The sequence below is a fragment of the Mastigoproctus giganteus genome, chromosome 8 (assembly GCF_048544385.1).
Source record: "Mastigoproctus giganteus isolate SK-2022 chromosome 8, ASM4854438v1, whole genome shotgun sequence".
NCBI lineage: Eukaryota > Metazoa > Arthropoda > Arachnida > Uropygi > Thelyphonidae > Mastigoproctus > Mastigoproctus giganteus.
The window spans coordinates 207,716,486-207,740,737 of NC_143582.1; the positions used below are offsets into that span (position 1 = coordinate 207,716,486).

Here is a 24,252-nt window from a genome sequence, read left to right on the forward strand (position 1 = left end):
AATTCATATTTCACATGCCCAGTCTTTCCCTTATAGTAATATCCTTTCCACTTCATTTTGTTAAATGCAAAATTATGGCGATTGGTATTCGGTTCTAGTATTCAGATCAAATACCTTCAAAGCAAAAAAGGCAGTGGTGGCTTCATCTTGTGTGCATTTACACGATGTAGCCAAACTATACGGCCACTTATGCAAATTTTAGTTTTAAGATCGTATATAGCGTACCGCGCTATCATAAGGCATAAAACACTCTGATAAATGATGATAACTCACACTGTTATGAAATGGAAAGCCGACGAGTGGACTGATCGTTTAAAAGTTCCTTACAAAGAGGTCCGTTGTAATTTTACAATATTAAATATTCCAGGCCTACGGTGAGAAAAACTGCTTAGTGGAAACCCAAAGAAATGGCAGCCACCTGCTGGTTGGCCCAAGTTAACCCGTACAAAAAATGAAAGAAAGTGGAAAATCAGAATCGTGGAAAGGACAGTCAGGAGAAACCGAAGAACCAAGAACATCGAAGAAATATTCTTTACCACAAAAAAGTCTTTAATCACATCATTTCAAAAATTGCTATGACTGAAGTAATGCAAGGAACATCGGTTGTGGACTAATAATGTGGTTAATAGCTAGAAAACTCATGAAAAATTTCAAGAACACAGTTCCGAGCTCAAAGTCGACGACAAAGGCCGCAAAACATGCAAACGGCCTTGCAAGAAGAATGGCTATGGAATCTCTGAAGCAGCAGTACATCGGGGAAAGGGGACAGATGCGTCCCAAAATTAAAAAGAAATATCTATTTATATTTATTAGTACTCATATATTCTATTGCATCCCCCAACTACAAATTCCTGGCTTGTCGCTTTTCCTCCGGATATATTTCATTTTAGTTTAAATTAATGATGCTACAATATAAATGTAAGACCAGTCTGTAATAACGAAATGCATTTACATTTTTTTTTTTTTTTTTTTATGAAAACCCCAAACACGAGAGGTATTAGAACCTATAGTACTTAGTACCGTGCTTGGGTTGGAGGTTGAGAAGACGAAAGAAGTTTTTGTTGACATTAGACTTGAACTTCTGTAGACTGTGATTTTCAGGAAATATGTATGGAGGAAGGTTGTTCCAGAAAATGGCAGTTGAATGAATAAACGAAGAAGATGAAAAGTTGGTTCTGTGAGTTTGAAGTTAAATAGTAAATGGATGTTGGCTGCACGTGTTCGGACTGTTTTGAAAAAGAGACCGGGAATTATAGAAGCTAATTCAGAAGAACAGTGCCCATGGAAGTATCTGTAGAAAAGGCATGCAGCAGAAACAGTACGTCTATGAGACAGCAAGTGGAGAGACTCTGTTAGAGATGAGTCATTAATTAACCTAACTGCCCTATTCTGAACGGAATCTAGAAGCCTGAGAGGTTTTGGGGGCACCGCCCCAGATGTGGGAACAATATTCTATGGTAGAGCGGATTTGGGATTTGTACAGAGTGAACAGCTATTTGGAAGAAAAGTAATGCCGAGAGCGAAAGAGAAAACCTGGTTTTTTACATGCAGAGGAAGCAATATTTGTATTGTGCTTGTGCCAAGAGAGATTAGAAGTCAGGGTAATCCCCAAAAGAGATCTATCATCTTGCCTAGAAATCGGACTGTCACCAAAGATAAGCATAAGAGCAGAATAATCCTATTTGGATGATATAAGACAAGACTGAGTTTTAGAAGGATTGAAATCAACTAAGTTGTCTTTGCCCCACTGGAGATCGGCATTTAAGGAATTGGTAACGGATATTCGAGAAGTTGATTGAGCAGGACAAGATTTCTCAAAATGGAAAGTGGAATGCAATGTGCTATCAAATACAAATTAAATGCATTTATATACACTTTTCACTATGGTGTGTGTTTAAAGGAAAATCTTGAAATAAACTGTGTTATATTAGATGTCGTAGAAAACCCGAAGTAGTTTAATCATATATACAACAGCCACCTCGAAGTGTTAAGGATCCCTTCTATGAATTCAAAAGAGTACAAAATTAAAAAAAAAAAAAACTTTGTTTCATTTCAAAATCAAAAAGTTGACAGAAAATATAAAATAAGAAACCTTGAGTCAATAAGACTATAATAGCATAATCATTATTAATAACTAATTGAACTACTTGACACCGATACTGACAGAAATGTGTTTTTAGAATATAAATTTGGGAAAGATTCCCATTTCTTAGTAGACCTAGCGTTCCTTTCCAGGTAAAATCTGAGAAAGAAGAAAAAAGGAAAGACCTAGGGAAGAATCCTGAGTCATGTTCCCAAACATAGCCAGATTTCCAAAGGTCGCTGTCTCCGACACGTCATTGCTTACGTAATTCACCTGGGGATATTTTTAGCTATTTCCACGCCCACTGTTGCCGTTCTCCCGTTACCCTTTGGCGATACGCTATCGTAGACAGAAGAAGCGAGACGGTTAACAAACCAGATTAAACGCATTCGGCAGCTTCTCCAAGAAAATGTATGTACCATAGCGATACGCCCTGCCAGACAGAAGTTGGAAGAATTCAGGCTGACCTTCACAATGCAGCCAGTTCAACACTGCGCAAGACATTGGTGAATTTAAGTGTTTGGTGCGGGATATTTAAATTTTACGCGACTCAAACTGCTACGCTTTCTGTCTTAGCAAATGTGCATGTATCAACTCTTATAGAACGTACTACGTCAAAAATTCGCTCAAGATATGCTCTGCAGTTCTTCAGAGTTAACAACAGCGCTTTTAAAACGTTATGTGCTACTAATCGCCAAAATTTTGAGATTACCTTTGGATTTGAAGGACAGTTCCAGACGTTCGTAACAGAGTTCTCTAGTGTGCCGTGTAGAACGCGTATGTCTTTATGTGTAAGTGAACGTCGACAGCGAAGAAAGAAGATAACAAGAAATGTAAAGAATACCTTTAACAGTGACAGTGGCAGATGTTGTGGCTTCTCCAGCTTTATTAACGGCTTTGCATGTGTAGGTACCGAAATCTTTGGGAAGAGTTTCAGTGATCTCTAGTACAGCTGTACCATCTTTTCCAATGCGGGGTTTAAAATTTCTAGATGGCTCAACAGGATGCTCGTTGTGATACCAGGTAAGTTCTGGCCGAGGATAACCCTCCGACTTGCACTCTAATACCGTCTTTTCGCCTTCTTTCGCAGTAGTAGGCTTTAGCTGTTTAACGAATTTAGGTGGAACAAGTTTTTCCTCTTCCTTCGGGAATTTCTTTTTAGGTTTTCCTGGGATGTCTTTACCTTTAGTAACATCGTCCTTTTTTCCTTCTTCAGAAGGAACCTTTGGCTTAGCTGGTGGTGGTTTTCCTAAATAATAATAATAAAAAAAATCAGTTATATTAAGATGATGAGGTATACGAGAATGAATTACGTATATAGTAATAAATAAACTAATTATTTGCTAACTGGAAAAGAATAATTATAATAGGCAGAAAATGAATAATCGAGTATTAAGTTTGTAATGTTCAGCATAAAAGTAGTTGTAACTCATTTCATTTTTTTATTTACATAAAGAAAATTAGAGAAGCTAAATTAGTTAAAGGTAATTATAGTCTTGCTGTATTAGTTTCTTACTGGAAAGAAAACTAATGGCGTATGTTTTTAACGAGCTTAAAATGATCAGGGAATTTGTCTGATATTTGTAATGTGAGTTTTCCCACCCGCTGTTTGCTCAGTGGGAACACAAACGCATTTTTTTTAGCTAAGGATTGAAACTAAAAGCAAGACTTACATTAATAGACTTTTGTTTAACTGTTTTATCCCACAGTATGATTTTCTATTAAACGTTATACGGTATTATGTTTTAATTTCTAATGACTAGTGATGTGTTACTACTACCGGAGAGATTCGGTTAATAATTACTTTTGGTTTATATGTTTCTAAAACAAAAAAACAGCATTATGTGGCTTTAGTAGAGGAAAATTTTTAAGGAATACTTTATCAATTAATGAATTGTAAATATAGTATTGAGTAAACCCTAACGTAAAGTATATTAATGGTAGGCCCTGACGTAAAACGTCTACTTTAAAAAATTATATATGTATATAAGTTCATATATATATTTAATTATATATAAGATCAAAAGGCCTCTGGGACCACCGTATAAAAAATATATATATATATATATTTTTTTTTTAACTTAACGTCAGATTTTAGTTCTAATTAATATTGCCGAGAAGATGTTTTCTATCTCTCTCTTAGATGATCAAAACAAATTCATTAATATTGATATGCGACAGGGGTGTTAACGTGCTTTCACTGCGTTTTTTGAAAGATTTTTCAAATTACACCGAGATCGGTTTAACATTAGAGAAAACAGCTGTTTCTCTCCCACCCTTTTTTTTTTTAAGGAACAGATATTATATTAACCAATTAAATCCTACAAATCATGGAATGCAAATTGAAAGAACTTAGAAAGCATGTAACTTCTAGTTATTTGTATTACAAAAAACAGTCTCTTTCACTGTTCATATATTGAGTAATACGCTTCGTAATACTTATTAGTATTTTGCGCTAAGAGTTGGATCAATAGGGTACGTAAGAAACCATCTTTAATATCAACAAAACAGGAGTAAAACCTAATTTAAAAGAATGCAGATATAATAGAATTATGTAACAAAGTTGCAAATAATGAAATAGGAGAAATTAAATAATTTGAACATAAACTGAACAAAAGAAAAATTATTATGCTAAAAGAAAGCAAGCCTTAATAATGAACGCTCCTCTTTCCTGGGTGCCGTTCAAGGAGCTAGTTCGTGTCTATTAACCAAATAAACTTTAAAAGGAAAGCAGTTACAATGTTACTTTTTAATAATCTGTTCGGCTTTTTTTTCCCCCTCACTCGCTAAAAGCGGCTTTTTTATGGTTGAATTTATATACTTTGCAATTAAATATAATCTAGGGTTCTGCATAGTGGTATATAACTTCTGTAATGCATCTGTTTGATTCCGAGATTATCCAAGTTAAACCCTCCCCATTCCGATCCTCTATTTGGACTAAAGTACCGTACTTTCAAAGACATTACCGGACACATTAAATAGCTGAATACCTTATATGCTGTTCAGCAACTTGTTGACTTCCCGTTCCACAATTATTTTATATGAGATAAATTAATTATTTAATTCATTTACGTAATAATTGAGTATCATAAATTAACTAGACAATCTTTCTATAGGACTATTATACTATTAAAAGTAAGCAGAAATTACGATTGGTTGGGAACTTTGACAGTTCGTGAAGAGATATATTATAAGGCAGCCTAGTTTATTTGGTATGCTACACTAATATATATGCTTGAAAAATAAATGCACGCTTGTAATATTCTTAATTATTATTGTTTATTTGATGTAAGCTTGGGGAATGAAGCATATTTCAACTTAGGTCAGTTATAATTAAAATCTTAAGCGATTTATGCTAATTATTTTCATTTGTAAAATTTAGAATGTAAGAACTCTTCTGTATTTAGTTTTTTTTTTCCACCTATTGTTTCTTCTCCGTAAAATGCGTTTAAGTTCCAGAATGATGAACATAGCAGATAAAAAAGAAAGCTGGTAGGTCCCACCAAATATGGCCGGATAGCGTAATGGTAACTCACTGTTTACTTAAAACTTCAGTGAGTCACCTCTGTGAAACAGGAGTATCTGGCCAAACAACCTAGAAAGGACAGTGTTCAGGCTATTATATAAATTCTTGTGCTATGCGTCAGAGGTATATATTTCCGCTTTATCTCATCGCGAATTAACAGAGACCCTTACGATCAATTGGACTTAAATTGTGTTAATTATTAACTGCTTAAATAATTACTTATCTAATTATTTAGGTGAACTGATGGATTTTTCTAATTTTTCATCATAATTATAGATCTACTTTTACAATCAAAGAATGAATCATCAGTAGCAAAAAATACATTGCCATTTTTTACTCAACGGAATTCCCAAGGCATAGAAACACATGTTTATATAGGGAAAACACCGAGTTTTGGTTTCAACGTTAACTTTTTTTTTTCTAATTTATTAAATGGGTTGTGTTTTTGTCCGTTCCCAGATCTAATACAGCAACTCGCACGTGAACTTAGTGTTTTCCCCACATGAACTATATTACCAACATTCCACGTAATGGTCTTTTTAAACGCATTGTTTTTAATGTGGTGGGCACTATAGATTCCATAACAGAATGCTCTATTATGGAATTTATAGTGCCCACCACATTAAAAACGGTTTCGGTACCTGCGAAATTCAGAATGGAAATCCCGTTAAGAAAATCAGCGATTTTGCTACCTTAAATTAATGTTAAATAACTTTTAAAAATTTAGTGAGGACATTAAGGAAACAATGTGAAAGTGAATACCCTAAATACATTGCTATGTCCCTCTGGGTGAATAACACTATTAGCTAAGTTTTTATCCAATATCTGCCTAATTCTCTGATCACCACCAGCGTAATGATAAAATTCCTTGGCCAGTTCACATTAAACAAAAGATTTTGGGGTATTTTGCTAGTAAGTGTTATTAAAATAAATACTGAATAACGTTGTTCATATTATGTATTTAATACAAATGTAAAGAACTACATGATGTATTTTTGTTTATTTTCTAATTTAAATTTATGATTATACTGTATTTGCATTGTGAAAATAAAATGTGTATCTAATTTATGTCTACCTTCTTTATTTGAATTGATATGTTCATAAAATGAAACATCTTTAATACTGACGTTGTTTTTCTCTTATTCAAACGGACTAAAATATATATAATTTGTAAATTAACACATCATATTAAAAATTTCTCAGTGATCTTTTCTGTTTTACTCAAAAATAACTATACGGTTAAAGAAGCATACAACTTAGAGGTAAGGCACCCACTGCACCATACGTTCTATGACACCCGTTACTTACGAAAGTACGACTTGCAAAACTCAGTGCCTAGCTACTCAGCTACAACGTTTTTCAAAAATAGTTTTACTTCTGACATATACCGCAAAATTTCAATATTATTAAATTTATAATTAGGGTTGTCAGTGTCCAGATTGGTCGAATTCAGAGTTTGATTAATTTTTGACGATTATAGGAATTTATATTACATACGGCCATCTTGAATTCCAATCAAATCAAAAATTAATATGAATTAATAATGAAGACTTAACAGGATTTTATCTATGCTATGATATTTCTATATTTAAAAAAAAAAATTGAAATACTAAATATGTCAAATTTTTACCTAACTGTACAATTTTATCAGGTTGTCTAAGTGAAAAAATCAGAACAATATTTTCAATGATAGGCAAACTTTGGCAAATTCTTGGCAGCAAAATGAATACTAATTTCATTAAAGCATTTTTTTAAAAAGTATTCATTGCAAAATGTTACAAACTGTAAATTCCAACAAAATATATAAATTTTTATAGTAAAATTATATGTAATTTTGTATAATTAAAATGCACAATTGTGATTATATTTTAAAGGTGAATTGAATGTAATGTTATTTTTCATAATTATATTTTCGGAGATTATTCTATATTTAAATTAAACTTTTAAAAATAGAAAAACATTTCTGAGGAGTCAGGGAGGGAAGTTAAATAAATTTAGAACAATATTTAGATCTGGCAACCGTAATAATAGACATCAGCAATAGTATGAGCTGGATCATTTTAAAGTAATTACATTAATTTAAAAACTGATAACAACTTCTGGATTATTAATTTAATTCGTAAGGAAGACTGGATACAACTTCAAACATATTCTGATAATATTCAAATTCAGCTTTGCCTAGGAGTTTAAATAAATGGGCATATGGGGTTAAGCAGCTAATTAAGTGGCAGACAATAGAGGATATATGCAAATAAACTTCATTATGTTTTTCACGAAGTTCTCGTAGCAAATGAGAACTTTGTGAAATTAATGCAATGCATCTTAAACTCACTCTGTTATTTATAATGTTTATGCTTTCATTCATTACTGGATTATATGCCCTAAAGATGCTATTAAGGGATCACATCAGATCTAAAGTTATATTCAAGTTATGTGTGTGGAAATCAATATGGACAAAAGTTAATGTAAAATACATTTTACTTATTGCAACTATTGTTACAGTTGCTTTGATCACTAATTTTGAAACTTCTGACTGATATCCTTTAAGGAATGTGCGTACATTAATTTTTATCTAGGATTCATTAAAAAGTTTTAGGTTGAAAATGAGTACGATTTAGCGAAGTTTCATGTGATGCAGTTATGTTGTGTAAAAATACGAAAATGTAGTCTATTTTTCTCCATAACTGTTTGTACTAAATAACGGAGCATATTTTTAAATTAGTGTAATATCCTTTTATATAAAATTTTAAATGAAGTAGGTGCTTTCTTACAGAGATTTTTTTCACTATTTTCTTAAAGGGAAAATCCCGTGTACTTTGATGATAATGAACAGTTTTACTTAATGTGTGGCTGGTTTGATGGGTGAGGAACTGTAACAGAAATAGAAACGTTTGTTTAAAAAAATATAAAGTTGTAACATTTAGGAAGTAAGTCTTTTTAATGTATTGCATAATATAAAAAATTACGAAAGCAGTGAATTCAAAGGCCTAAACTGCAATACTTTCGAATGATCAAATTCATTGCTTTTCAATTATGAAAGTTAGGTTAATTATGTATTAAAAATGGTTAAAAATACAGAATGCAATATTACTGGAAGAATGAAGAGCAAGAAATGTTGTCTAATGATTCCAATAAATTGTGTATAACTTATTTCGAAATATCAAAAAAAACAAGCACACAACATTTCATAAAAACATTATAAAGATGGACATTTTATTTGAATCACTACAATTACAAAGCATGCCCCAAAGGCAAATTAAAAATTAACAAAGGTGTAGTTATCCCTGTCAAAAAGTATACAGATACAGAAATTTTTGAATAAAACTTCTCTTAATTAACACAGATCACAATAATGCAAGTTTTCCACTTTAAAAAAAGTCATAAAAATGTATTTAAAAAACTGGGGATCCCTCTAGCTACACAGCTGGCAGGCAACCAAGTCATGGAAGACAATAATACATCTCTTTCTCTATAATTCCCAGCTGGTGTCATCATTTCAGCAAACCAGTATAATTGTGAGCTTTACTTTCTCCCATAACATGATACTTTCTAAAGGCATGATGGGAGCCACCACACTCCCCTCTTTCGTGACCAAATCTGGCAGCAAGGGTAAGGTTATTTTTATCACTACAGCTAGGAATCCAGGCTTCTGCTCTGTCTAAACTGGGTGTTTAGGCACTCTTTCGTTACAGTATGTAAGGGAAATGTGACTCTGATTACACAAATCAAAGTTATAACATTGCATTGCAAGCTGTATATTTCTATTGTTAACAATCATAACTACCAGTTTTAAATTTTGCTAAGTCTCAACGAATTAACAACACACAATATCTTACACTTCACAACGTGACTTTAAAACATGCATTTACAAATAAATTAAATACACAGAAATAAATTAAAGAACACTTCACATTTCTTGTGCTTGTCAGTAAATGATAGGTTAGAAATATAATTACAAAACAATTTACATATATATAACATAATCTACATTTTCATACGTCGTACATTAGGACAGGGTTTTTGCACAATGAAAAACATCATAAGCATGCAAGTCACATATCTCCTATGTTAAAAAAAATTTCTACCTGCAAGTGGTTAGGGATACAAACAAAACATGCATCCATTTTTTTTTTTTTTTAAGAGTTATAAGTTATATTAATCATGCCACATGAATTGAGATATGTCATATAATGGTTATAAAAATTTTCACTTTACAGGAAATTTTCTGGTGCACATACATTAATATTATCATTCTTGTAAGTAAAAAACCACTGAAAAAGTATTAATAATAAAAATTGCCTAAACACCCACTACCAGCTAAAACAGTAGGATAAACTCCTTGGCTGATTGAATAACATGATTGATATAAATATTTACATAGGATAAAACATGGTGGCAACATGAGAAACTTGTAAATGGTGCAATATGAATTTTAAATGAAAACTAAAACATTTACAATTCACAGTAAACTAAGAGTGTTTCTGTGATGTCTTTTAATATGCCCAAGAGCATGCATATATTAAACATTTAACAAGCTTTCTAATGCTAAATTAATTCCTGGGCATTCCTTAAGCATTATTGCTGAGAAATAAAGGCACTGATTGTTTTATGATGGCATTTTAGTAGAAAATACATTTCTGAGAGAAGTTAAAAATTATAAATACAAATATATTTATATATAAATATAAATATATATATATGAAAGTTAAAATGTGATGATTAGTGGAATGCCAGAAATCAAGCAGCATATTAGTTGGATATCAGTCCCATGCCAATAATAGGAACATCACACTCCTGAATGTCTGGAAGCTGTCCTAGTGCTTACTTTCAACAGTTAGCTGGGCAGATGTTTCGGCCTGGCCACTAGCATTGGTAGCTCTGCAAGTATAAATTCCTTCATCCTCAGGATATGTTTGCCGAATTACCAATGAAGAAGAGGCTCCATCTTGGAACATCTGGAAATTTAAAAATTCATTATGTGTATTTTAATACTCGTTAATAAGAGCAAAAAAAAAAAAAAATGAAGAGGAATAATTAATAAAACCCTAAATTTTAATTGAAAATTGTTCTATGCACTTTTCAAAACAAAGAGTTGGGACAGTGGTGTAGCTACAATGTAGGCAGACAAGGCAATTGCCTCTGGGTCCGGGCCCTTTAGGGGTTCAGCATCTCTGGCTGTCTCCTCATTTTGCAATTTTCATTAATTACGTAGGGGCCCGAACATGTCTTTGCTTCTGGGGCCGAAAAAGGGTAGCTACGCTACTGAGTTGGGAGGATTATACACTCAAATATTTTCATTCCAACTGCAATGTGTACTGTTTGCAAACTACTCCTAATTGTTAAATAAGAGATACATAATAAAAAAATATGAAATCAGTACGTTCTTATTTATTTCTAGTTTATAGAAAAAAAATTGAAGTTTCTTAGAAAGATTAGCTCAGAGTTCTAACCTATGGCATGTGGTTGCCTTGTTATTGAAAAAAAAAATGGTGGTATAATTATAATTTTTAAACACCCAATAGTAGCTAAAATAGTAGGATGAAGTCCTTGGCTGATTCAATAACATGACTGATATAAATATTAAATAGGATTAAACATGGTGGCAACCATGTTTAATCCTACTGATTATACAAATTAAAGGAGGCTTAATCCTATTGATTATACAAATTAAAGGAGGTTGGGTTTTTTTCTTTCTTTTTTTTTTTTGTTTAATTTGCACTAAGGCCAGATGGCAATTAGTTCTTAGGAACTAATTCTACACTAATAGTGCAAAAAAAAAACTCTCCTTTGTGAGAGAGTGTTTGAACTCAAGCCTTCTTCACATAATGTAAAAGGGCAGTCATTATAACCACTATGTTGGAACTATATGCAAAAAAAAAAAAAAAGAAAAAAAAAAAAAGGTTGGGCACTTATAGTATAGCTTAATAATATCATCGGTATAAGTTAAATTTCAGTATTTTTTTAAATCCTTCCTTCTGCATGCCAAGGCATACTACAGACAGAAAACCAGTCTGACAAGTTAGTAAATGTGTGCAGTGCATTGCATTTCAGGTGCATTTGCAAATAGTAATAATTCATGATATATATATAAATAAAGAAAATGAAGTAAAAAGCAACAATTTATATGCTTGAATCAAAGAACATTTCATTTCTGTGCATCCATCATATTGCCCATTCATTCCTGCAATCAGTGCACAGCAACAAACAATAATATCCAGTGCTTCAATTACAACATATGGTATATAGATAGCCTATATATGTAGGAAAAAGAAATAATAATTTCCTGATTTCTATTGGTCTGACTTTAATGAGAGTTTGGGGTGAATTGACAAATGTCATTTCATGAAATTTCATGAAAATGCATGCAGTGAGAATAGAATTATTACATGTGGATGGATAAAGAAATAATAATTGCCAGATTTCTATTGGCAGAATATCAATGAAATTTATAATAGCTCAACAAATTATTTCAAACAATCCAAATTTGAAATTTCATGAAAATCTATCTGCTAAGAGTCGGGTTATGTGCAGATGGATATGGTGAAAACAACAGGCACTTTACACAAATATGCTAATGTGTCTAAAAAATCAATGTTATATAAATTGTACACTGTCAGATGTGGTACATGCGAAGTACCACATCTGACAGTGCATTGATAAAAACTTTGACTTTTTTATTTTTACCATATATATTTCTGCACAAAATGTGCAATTGTAACATGTTCTTATTATTATTACCCATATGGTGCAAGGAAACCTGAGGCTTATGCTGCACCAGCCAAAAAAAATTTCTGAATTACCCAGAGAGAGAATGATGATATCCAGCTCAGGACCCTGGGTGTGCCAGGCCCATACTCTCCAGATGTGAACCCCTGGGGTGAGATTTTAGAGATACACAAAGCATAGCTGTGCAGGTCTAAAAATTCCTTAATGAACTATGGACTACATGAATTTCCCAGACTAAAATTAAATTAATTAATAACTCTAATGAATTAATAATTAAACAATCAAAGTAAAATTAATTAAAGTTAGACAATGGTTCTGTAATTTTCTGATATGCTTATATCTGAATAAGATAAGAACTAAGATACTATCTGTTATCAGTAAGGATTCATCAGTTATTATAAACATTCAAATAAAGGAATTACTAGTAAACAGTGATCACAGTGTATTATTACTATGGATCTGTAAAGAAATAATTTCTGTAAACCAAAAGGGAAGGGTTTTTGTTTTCTCAATGATTATATTGGTTTTAGATATTTTAAGTTCCTTTCAGTGATTTCAACAAATACAAACATTCTAAAATAAATTGTATGATGGACATTATTCATTTTACACATTACACATTTTACAGTAGAAATTGTATAAAAGAATATTATGCTCTTGGTTAAGGAGAACATAGTACCCAGTTGAAAGTTTTCATTCCAGTGTAATGTTGGGTCAGTTTGGTGCAACATAAGCACTGGCAAAACAAGAATGACAGTAATGAACCACTATACAGAAACAGAATGAATCAGAATCAGTAAATCTTATAATGGGGGAATTGACTGGAACTTGTGGGCTGGTTATTCACACAGCAGCAGAGCCTTTCTGGATGTATTGGATAATGGATAACTATTTTCTGAACCAGCATTTTGGAGAGAGGCAATGAGAGAAAGCAAACTCTTGCTCTGATTATCAGCAGTGATCCTTCATGCACTAAGCATCTCCAAATAAAGGAACCACTAGATGTCAGTGATCATAAGCTATTATTGAGAAATTTACTTAAAGATATAACTACTGTCAAGAATAAAGGAAAGGGAGTTTGCTTTACTCTTGACAGTAGTTAAGGTGCAGTGGTGACTACAATTGTCTTAGACAGGTTTTAAATTCTTTTCAGTGGAACTAGCTGTTGATGTTACCAAATGCAATTCTAAATGGGAAGTAATCATAGAGGCTACTAAGTTTTTAATACCAACTAAGAGATATTTTTCAAGGTTTGGACCTAAATTTAAGAAATTGATGAGCAATTTCTTAAATTTAAAAGATAGTGGGATAGAAGAAAAATGCATGGGATGATCATAAATTATCAGAGGACACAGAAACCTGGAGTAAATACATCCTAGTCTGCAATCAAATCACTAAGGGAGCTATGCAACCCAAGACAGGTTATGAGAAGTCTGGTTGGGAATGCAAAGAAAAACATGATGAAAAAAGATGCTTATGTTAACACTGGAAGGAAAGAGAGAATCATATTGGCCCACTATATAGATAAGAATGGCATAACTATTGATGATCCTTCTTGTCATTGATAAATTGAATAAATATTTTGTCTGTATTCATTTGCAAAAACGTTTTCAGGAATGGGAATACCAAAAGTATATCTAGTTATAACTGGGAACTAAATGATTTTATGATAGTTGAAAGAAAGTGGAAGAGAAATTGTAGAAATCAAAAGTAAATAAGGTACCTGAGGCTAATGTAATCTGTCAAATTATGTTAAAAGAAGCAGAAAAAGAATTAAGCAGACTTTTGGCCATAATTATCAGAACATTCTTGGATTCAGAGGAGATTCCTATAGATTGGAGATGTACATCTCCTATTCACAAGGGGAAGGGAAGATAAAAGGGCAAAGTGGGTAATTATAATCTGGAAATTTGACTTCTGTTCCAGAGAAAATAATGGAGACTGTGGTTAAAGAAGTACTGCAGGATCATATTGATTGGAATGCAGTTATATGACAATCGTCGCACAGATCTGTTAAAGGGAGATCTTGTCTGACCAATATGATTAGCTACTATGATGCAGTAACAAAGCAACTAGATGCGAAAAATTATTTTGACATTATATACTTAAATTTCAGTAAAGTTTTTGACACTGTTCCACAAGAAAAACTGCTGTACGACTTGGAGCAGTGTGTCATTAAAGGTAAGCTACTGCTATGGATAAAGGAATGGGTGGATGGTAGAGGGCAGTTAAAAATGTCCAATGATCCTCTTGGATTAATGTTATTGAACTATCAAAGTTTTTGTGAGTGGCTGTAACCTAATGCTAGCAGGCTGAATTGCCTTGTTTGTTTCTATAGGAGACTGAACTGTGGGTAATCAGTTATCAGTCAAATGAGTGTGAGCAGGCAGCTCACACTCATTTAAGCTTAGTTGTAACAGCTTTCTTATGACACTAGTGGTAGTTTATGGACTCTGATGTACAGTCCAGACTTTGTACTGGGTGGGTGAGTGATTTGGATGTTACTGGTGCATCAGCAACTACGATTATAATGCACCAAAACCAGGTCATAGAAAATAAAAATCAGGATTTTGGCACTTTTGTAATGTGTTATCTCATCAAAAAAGATCTGTATAAGTATAACAAGGACTAAAAGGGCAGCATACAGAATAAAATTAAAAACTCCATTTTATATATACCTGTACAAGTTTATAATTTGTAGAGAGTTAAAAACGCCTGACAACACAGCCATTCTCAGATAAAACCTAATTGAGTGAACAAAACTCAGCCAGACAGATGGATAAAAGCAGTAAAATATGAATGTTTTATATCATTAAAATTAATACAATTGACTAAAACTTGTTGGATGGATCAAACGGTGTCACAGAACTTGCACATCGGAGGAGCCTCAGCAGAAAAAACTGTGTAAAATGACTTGTTTTGTGTGGAGTCGAGCAAGAACAACTTCCTTTCTATGTTGTTTCTGCATAAACTATACTGCTATAATTTGATTACAGGCTTAATTTGGTAAAACTTATTTGTAATCTGCCTATGCAATGAATCTTGTTTGAGAATATTTCTTATTATGTATTATTTGTTTGTGATCTAGATAGGAGACTGAGAAGTGAAGGTTATTACTGGGAATGGTGATCTGGTTACAGTACCAACCAAATAATTTCCTCTAATTCTGATGTGGCTATGATCCAGCAGAATCAGATATCAAATTCAAATTTAAAGAGACTGTATCATCTACTGAACCTGGGATGAGTAGTGTATCTAATTTCTGATAAAGTCTATAATACACTTAAGTAATCTGTGTATACATTAGGGCGCCTCCGTAGCCAGGTGGGAAGGAGCAGCAGTGCGTAGCACACGCTTCTTGGTTAGACCAGGGTTCGAGCCCGTCACCACCAAATATGGAGGATGCGGAAAGGTCAGGGAATGACCACTGCATATCCTGGAGCAATATGGCCTTAGTTGCTAATGCTCCTAAATAACAAACAACATTTTAGTGTATACATTACACATTAGTATTAGTCAGTTCTCATGCAACCCAAGCTCTATAGCATGCAGCTCATCCAGCCTGAATCCTATCACAAGGGTAGGGACAGGCATCAGCATGGATGATTTTTACAGGCAAAAATCCCACTAGCTGATTGATCATGGGGAAGCCATCCCAGGAGCTCCTGTCTTGTCAAAGCAGGAACCAAAAGTGGTATGTCAAAGCTAGTCATCCTCAAGCACCAGAATTCTCTTTCTGAGTTTCCATTGGAAACATTTCACAGTGCATAGCAAACACATAAACAGCAGCCAGATTCCCATGAGGACCAATAGAATCACTGGGAAGATCTCTCACCATATGCAGGTGTCCATGTCAAGGGACTTCATGCTGGAGATATTCTGTAAGTACCTAGGGCAATCCTGAAGGTAGAATATTGAACAGGGGTGAGATGTGCCAGCATATTCTCCCTGACAGAATCATACATGAGTGTGCCATAATCCAGGTGAGATCTGATAAGAACTCTATATAGGTGAAACAAAGTTTAATGATTTTCACCTCCCATTGTAGTAGAGATAACCTGCAATGTTTATTTTTGTGTATTAATTTATATTTTTGGAAAGAAGTCTGTAGGTGTTTATTATGTTCTAAGTTTAAACTCTTAAAAAATTAAAAGTTTATATTATTATAAAACAGTACACCCAAGAGACAAATAGTGTTCATGATTAGCAGAAGATGGCTAAGTGTAGTTCAGGTTCAGGATGCTTCTTGCATTTGCTATAGAAGTCTATGGGTAATAGATTTCTGGTTGGACAGTCTGTATCCATTTTGTGTCATCCATAGTTCAGTGTAATTTATTGAGATTTGTAGTTACCCCTCATTATACATATTCTGGGAAAGATAATAATTCACTGTGTTCAGATTATTTTTTGTTATACAGAATTCAATTCAATGTGGAAGATTTTCTGATGTAGAAATTGCAGTATCAATTTTGCCCAATAACCTTGAAACCCCAGGCTTTATAAGTCCTGTAAGACTACACATTTCCATGTTATGTAAAAGGCATATTGTGAACTAATATTCATTCCATAAATTAATTCCATTCTTTAATTGCCCAGGGCATATTGTGATCTAGTGTTCATTCCATAAAAAGTTGTTGCAGATATTGATTATGTTTTAAAAATGCCATCTAGCTTTCTGGAAGCCATGTCAGCTCAGGAAGAAAGGTTTTTGAGTTTCTAGGAACTGCATTAAATGATCATGCAGAATTGTCTCCCTAAAATCTTTATCAAGTAACTGATAACTGATGAGAGCAGCAAGGTAGTAATTGACTAAATGTGAATGGTCACTCCTATATTTTAGAAAAGCCAGAATTACAGACTGTCACCAGCAGCTTGCAGGGTAGACACCTTCCAAAAACATTTTATTATAAAAAGTTAGTAGGGCAAGCAATGACTTGATGAATCATTTCATAGTAGATTCTGTATGATCCCACCTATGCTTGTTTAGCTTTTACTTAGTGCTCTCTATGCTGCAAGCGGCTCATATGTGAAAATTTATTTTATACTGTTCAATTTTCTTGTATCAAGAAAAATTAAGAGTATGAGGGTGTGCCAGATGGCTTCTGAAATTTTTTCATGTTTCATAGAATATTTGCAATTTTTTTTGCAAAATTGGAACAAGGCCAAAATATTTGGAATTTTTTGGCTTTGTTTGTTACTTCAAGTTTTGTAATGCCTCCATTACAAGTTATGATCAGAACAGAAACTGCCACAGGTTTTCCATCAATTTGCCTGTTTTTTGTCTGTATATACTGAATGCCAATGTGTCTACTTTTTGAGGAAGCAAATCATATTCAGAACTTTTTCTGACTAATTATCCCGATACTGTGAGCCTTAGCTTCAATTACTTTCAAAAGTGAGTCCATGCTTTTTTTTTTTTTTTTTTTTTTCTGTATGAAGTCATTCCACCAAAACTCGTACAGCATATGATTTTTAACATTTATCTTTGGGATAGCCTCTTTTTTCTGGGAAAAGTACGATGTGAGTCATATTTTTCCCAGTATGCCACAACAAATTTTCATTTTCTGTGATTTTCAGTACACTTCCTACTAATATACATGAAATTGACATTGTTCACTGTTATAAAGGTGGCTTACAGTTGACCATTCTATGATAGTTAATGATAGCTATAATTTGTTTTCAGCAAAGAGTGAAATCAACCACTGGGTTTACTTCTTTTTGTCCTGCTGTTAAGATCTCCATAATGTGTGATGCCCATTCAAGCTCCCCATAATGCAAAATGGATTCCACTGGAACTGTTCCCCTACCATAAGCAGTTGCTGAGATCATCTGATCTTGTCTGTATAGAATATAATGTTTAACATGTTTTCTGCTGCTTAAATTTGCAAAGGTCCTTTCTATGTTCCTTTAGAGAATTTATAATATTTTTTATACATTTTTATTCAATATCATTCTTTAATTGGATTATTTCTCTGGGGCACTGGAACAAATAGGCACTGCTCCGTAGTAAATGGAATGGATTTCATCGATGAAGGATCATCACTCCAAGTAACACCGGAATCTGTTGTTTGTTCTAACATCAACAGATGCATTTGAATGAGATTCGGAATCTGCATCACTTGAATAGAATTCTATTTCAGTATCAGATGACATATAAAAAACTGATTCAATGTCATCAGCTTCAACATACTGTCCATCCCTGTTCCTTTTCAGTCCTGATGTCCCAGGCTATGGAACCTATATAACAACCCTTTAGGGTAAAATTTTATAGAACACTTTTTACACAAACTTTATCAGTAGATACACACTAAGGATGATGTTTTGTTTTTCACTAACTAAAGAATTAAAATTCAGCAAGCATAATCTTCAAAAAATTTTATCTTTTCTTCTTGTGGAAAATACCAAACTAAAAAAAAAAAACAAACTTCAGCATAAGAATAAACATACGAAACGGTGAACCAAGTATACAGCTTTTATAGCACTCTCTAGAGAGTGCACTTAATACTAAGCAAAATCCCAGCCATAATGCAAATGGTCCATGATTCAATCAGTGTTCTGATAGGAAGCAGTTGTTCATTTCATGTGCCTTTCCTTTTACAGCACTCATTTATCGACTGTAATTGAATGGACACATATTTGCATTAAGGCACAACTTTTGCAGTTTGTTTTGATGCAAATTTGTGTTCCGGCAGCAAATATGTTAAGTGACAGATTTACCAAGGTAAGTTTCCTAAACAAAGATCATTGATGTCTCTTGGATTACCACAAAAACCTTTACAATTCTATTATAATACTGTTTTTTTTTTTTTTTTTTCTTTGTTAGTTGTTTCAACTTGTTTTCTTTGATTCATCATTTAAACCTTTTCTTTTTTGGAAGATTGTTCTGATATTGTCCATATCAGATAGTGATATTGTCCACTGTCAGTATACAAATTGAGAACAGGTTCTTCTGTGGTTTGTTCACTTATATCCATGTATGCTCATGTGGGTTTTTAATTTCTATCTAGAGTCTTTTGCCCTAGTTGATATTTGCAGCAGGATACCTATACCCAGTAAAACTGATATAGCCACATTTGCTGAATTTTACTTCTGTTGTCTTGTTAAGATTTTGATTATAAGAGGAGTAATTTGGCCCAGCCTTCGAGGAAAATGTTTGGTGGTATTGAGACTTCTATTTGTGAAGCAGTGGTATGTGATTTTCATAACACAGTCATATATGAGAGTGTAAGTTTTACAATATAGGAGTCTGCCTTTTCTCCCTGCTCTACTTATATTTCTTTAATTATATGTCTGAACCTGTTTCTCTCTTTTCCATATTTCACACTCTTTGGAGAAGGCTCAGTGGTGATATCTGCAGTTTGGCCATTGTTCATGGTTATTAACTACATTCATTGATCAGGCTACTTTAAGCAAAACAGTTACTCTGCTATACACTGCTTGTGAATGCAGTATACAGCAGTTATATATATGTGACAGATGAAATAACTGGTTTTTGCTACAACTGGTAGACTTGATAAACTAAATTTAAGAATTATGCTTTTAATGGAAACAAATATACTCTCTATTTTAACAGAGATTCGTTTTACCCAATTCACTTTCTAGTTCTTTAATTTGTGGGCAGTTTCTTCCCTCCATGCTATTTAATAGGTCCAATTTTATTCTTTCTTCACAATATTCAATTTTCAGTGGGATTCACACAAAAAAGTTTGGAATCTAATAACAGCAATGAATGTCTACATTTAGGGGATCCATCTTGGGGTTCTACTAGGGGACAGACATCTTAGGGGGCTCTGCTAAAATCTTCTGGCATTATATTTTATTATAAGAGTAAAAGCTTACAGATTGGCTGATCTGTCAGACAATGCTGACAAGAAATATAGACCAGTCAGAGAGAGAGATCTCAGGACTGGACCCGGTCGGTTGTAGTAGGAGTTTAGGTGAATTAGCAACTTAGTTGCTAATTCACCTAAAATCACACCGTACATAATATGTCTGTAAATTTGATTTAATGTTTGCTGGATGAAAAACCTGTGTTTCTGGGAGGGGAACCCCCATCTACCCTCGCCTGAAACTGACCAAACTCAACTACGTGAAAAAGACCCATAAAAATTCCTCAAGTCATTGATGGGATTCAAACTCAGGTCTTTTCCACCCAGTGTGGGGAGTATAGTGATTATAGCAACTGTGCTACCTATGAGGGCTGGACTGGACCACAAGGGCTGACCTTACACTTGTAGAAGCATTTGATGTAGATGATTCCACTGCGGAAACAGAAAGCTATTCCTAATCTTCGCACCAGCTGCAACATCATGTTTGGATGTAATGGAGACAATTAATAAAATTAATGTGTTTTTGGCTGAATATTTGATATGTGCGTGAGCAACAGGATGATTATATGTGGTTAAATTAAAACATATGGAAATTAGGATAATTAGTTTGTTGTGCTTAAAGTTTCTTGGACATTTCATTAAATACATGGCCTTGTAGTGTTTTTAGTATATGAACAAATATAACTTAGTATCCCATCAGATTAGCCATATAGTAATACTTATACTGCTATGCTTTTTTTATGATCAATATAAACAATGGGATTACAGTTCATGAAGTTAGTTGAAAAAGACCATTGCAATTATCAAAATTTGTAGAACAGCTTACCGTCTTGAAAAAAAAAAGTATATATACACAGTGCAGCAATTGAAAAACGAGACTGATGTTATGAGACAAGTGCTGGTGCTGCCATCTACTAGAAGTACATATGAAATTAAAGAGTGATTGTTCCTCGAGCACCATCATTTCAGAATTTAGTGTGAGCTAAACTGCATATCTTCCCTGTCTGTGTTATGTAGGGACAATGGAACAAAGAGCAAACATCACATTTTGTGTTCAACTGGGAAAAAGTGCAAAGGAAATGTTCAAATGATGAAGCAAATGTATGGAGAGATTCGTCTGTCTTGTGCATGTGTGTTTGAATGGCATAAACGTTTCACCCATGGAAAAGAATCACAAAGACAATGAATATCTGGGCCCAGGAAAAACAGTTTGAATGCCAGAATTGATTGAAAAAGTGCAGGAAATTATTCTAATGACCAATATGCAATGCTCTGAAAGATTTCAGAGCATTGCATATTGCAGGTGAGAGTTAAACACTGCAGAGAACTTGTTGAGGTCGCTGAAAGCAAACCCAACTTCCTGAATTCGATTGTTATAGGGTGATGAGACATGGTGTTTTCAGTATGACACCACAATGAAGTGACAAAGTACAGAGTGGAAGTTGGCAAGCTCTCCCAAAGTCAAATAAGTTTGTCAAGAATTATCAAAAATCAAAACCATGATCATCACTTTCTACAAAAGCAAGGGCATTGTGCACAAAGAGTTCCTGCCCAATGGCCAAAGTGTTACTGCTGCCTACCATCTGGGATGTTTTGAATCATTTGTTGCAGAGAATCCGTCATGTGCAGCCTCAGTATTGAGAAGATGGCATTTGGTTCCTCTTGCATGACAACACATCAAGCCATAAGGCTCTCTCTCTTCAGGAGTTTTTTTGCTAGTAAAAAGTTTGTGTACTGTTGCACCCACTGTATTCACCATATTTAGCACCCTGAAACTTCTTTTTGTTCCCAAAGCTCAAAGCACCACTGAAAGGCTGTTATTTTGATGATGCCAACACCATTCAAAGAGCTGTGACAAGAACATTGAACAGTATACCAGTTACGACCTTCCACCAGTCACTTAGTGATTGTTACATGTAGCTTGTAGATGCAGAGGAAGTAACTTTGAATAAACCAAGGTTAGTTTACTCATGCACAGGATCGTTATTTTTTTTTTGTAGCATCAAGTCTCTTTTTCGAAATTGCCACACACACACACACACACACACACACACACACACACACACACACACACACACACACGAAATTTCCAGCAGTTGACTTTAGCATTGCCCTGCTGAAGTTTATAACACTACCTTATTAGTAATAATTATATTTTAGTATTAGTAAGGAAGGCAGAGGCTGCACCAGCCAAAAAAAAAAAAAAACACTACTCTATAAGTTTTTCCCCCTCTATCCATTCCCACAGGTATTAACAGTTTGCTGGCTAAATGAAAAATGTTTATAGTCTAGTCTATTATAATTTCTTCCCCTTAGTTTGAATGTATGCCCCTTGGTTCTAATGTCACTTAATACCATGAAAAAATTCCCCTTCATCAATTTCACTGCTCCCTCTCAGGACCTAATAAACCCCAATCAAATCTCTTCTCAGGTACCTAATAAGCTCTGTAGCCCATATATTTTTAGTCTCTTCCCATACAAGTGTTCCTTTTGCAGATCTCTCCTCAGATGTGTTACCCATTATTGAACCCTTTCAAGAAATCATATGTCTTTATTAAGGTGTGATCTTCATATTTGGACACAGTATTCCAAGTGCAATCTCATAATTGCCTTATACAATGGAATTTTGAACTCCCTATCTCTACAAGCAAGTGTTCAATAAATAATTGATAAAACATCATGGGCCCACCTTCACACCTCTAGAAGTGGGCATTTTAAGGAAGAAATAGACAAACTATTGGAGGGGAAGGATAGGTGATATGGATTTTTTTTTGGCTGATGCTGTATAAGTTTGATTTCTTGCATAATTTGCCACTACTAATACTAATAACATTAGTCCATGAAGAGCAGTGGCCAATATTAACCACTATCTCTTTCCACTCTATCATCCCTTTATAAACAGCAGCAACTTTCTCAAAATGGTAAATTCTAATTTGCACAGCAGGCTAGACAATATCAAAGAGTTTATTGAAATCTAAGTACAGTCAGTTCTTTAACGTGCATTTTTGCAACACGAATTTGCTCCAAGATGACTGATATATTAGGGAACAATGCAGATAATGCGATTTTCACATTGGCTCATGCACGATTTCATCTGCAAGTAACACCAGGTGAACGAAAACTCGGCACCAAGCTGAATAGTGACCTGCACACCAATATATACAAGTTTATGAAGCTTAAAAAATGCCAAATGTGTCAGAGCTATATTTCCCATTTACTGTAGTTGTATTGGTTGGAGACACATTGTCATTGCTGTATCTACAAGATAACATGTGATATTGTAGGCCAACTCACAGTTTTCCGGAGCTCACATTTCTCTGTTCAAACAGAAATTTCGTGAGGCGGGATAGCGTAAGCGGAGGAGCACATTTCTGGAGGGTCATTACCATAAAACGTTAAAAACAATTTGAAGTTCCCGGTTTATTGGGCTTTTCTGTTAGTGCAATCTAATTATAAATGGGTAGTAAGCTATCTTACTGCATTTGCGATAATACCGATAGCTGGAATCGTGTGGGTTTTTACATTATTATGGAGAAATGTTTCCTCTTCCATGAAATCTTCAATCATATAAAAAACAAATTAATTTTCAGAATCTTCTCTTCATTCATATTTTTTAAGCTTCATAAATTTGTGCAATTTGTGTGTCCTGTGTTTGTCATTATTGATTACTTATCTTTTTTACTGTTTTAAATTTTACAATCCAAAAATAAAAAGAAAATGTCAGTGAAGAAATATCAATCAAGAAAAACATATCTTGTCAAGGTAAAGTGCTATATTTACTGTAATATTTATTTATTTATTAGAAATTTAAAATATTTAAACCTGTGTTAGCAATTTTATTGGGTTTCTAACTTTTTTTAGTGTTTTACTTACCGACTGAACATTTTTTTAGTGCTCTGCCTCTTACCCTATTTCTCCCATAAGCCCTGTTGTTTTTAATGCACGAAATATCATAACACGGAGATTTTTAGGAACACGTACCACGTTATAGCAGAACTGAGTGTACTTGTATATGATATCAAAATTATAACTTCCTTTGTAACTTCATAATAACTAATCAGATCAGATCAGATTAGCATTAGCAGAGG

The 24,252-nt window shown here is 33.7% G+C and overlaps 1 protein-coding gene across 1 annotated transcript in view; it reads right to left on the reverse strand.

The window, feature by feature from the left end:
* The window catches only part of LOC150082232 (uncharacterized), a 1,008,282-nt gene that overhangs the window by 239,698 nt on the left and 744,332 nt on the right, over positions 1–24,252 (reverse strand). Inside the window, exons 114-115 of the mRNA XM_090379191.1 lie at positions 10,435–10,564; positions 2,928–3,332 (exon numbers count right to left, since the gene is read on the reverse strand). Coding sequence (XP_090235317.1) covers positions 2,928–3,332; positions 10,435–10,564 — 535 coding nt within the window. The remainder of the gene's footprint in view (positions 1–2,927; positions 3,333–10,434; positions 10,565–24,252) is intronic.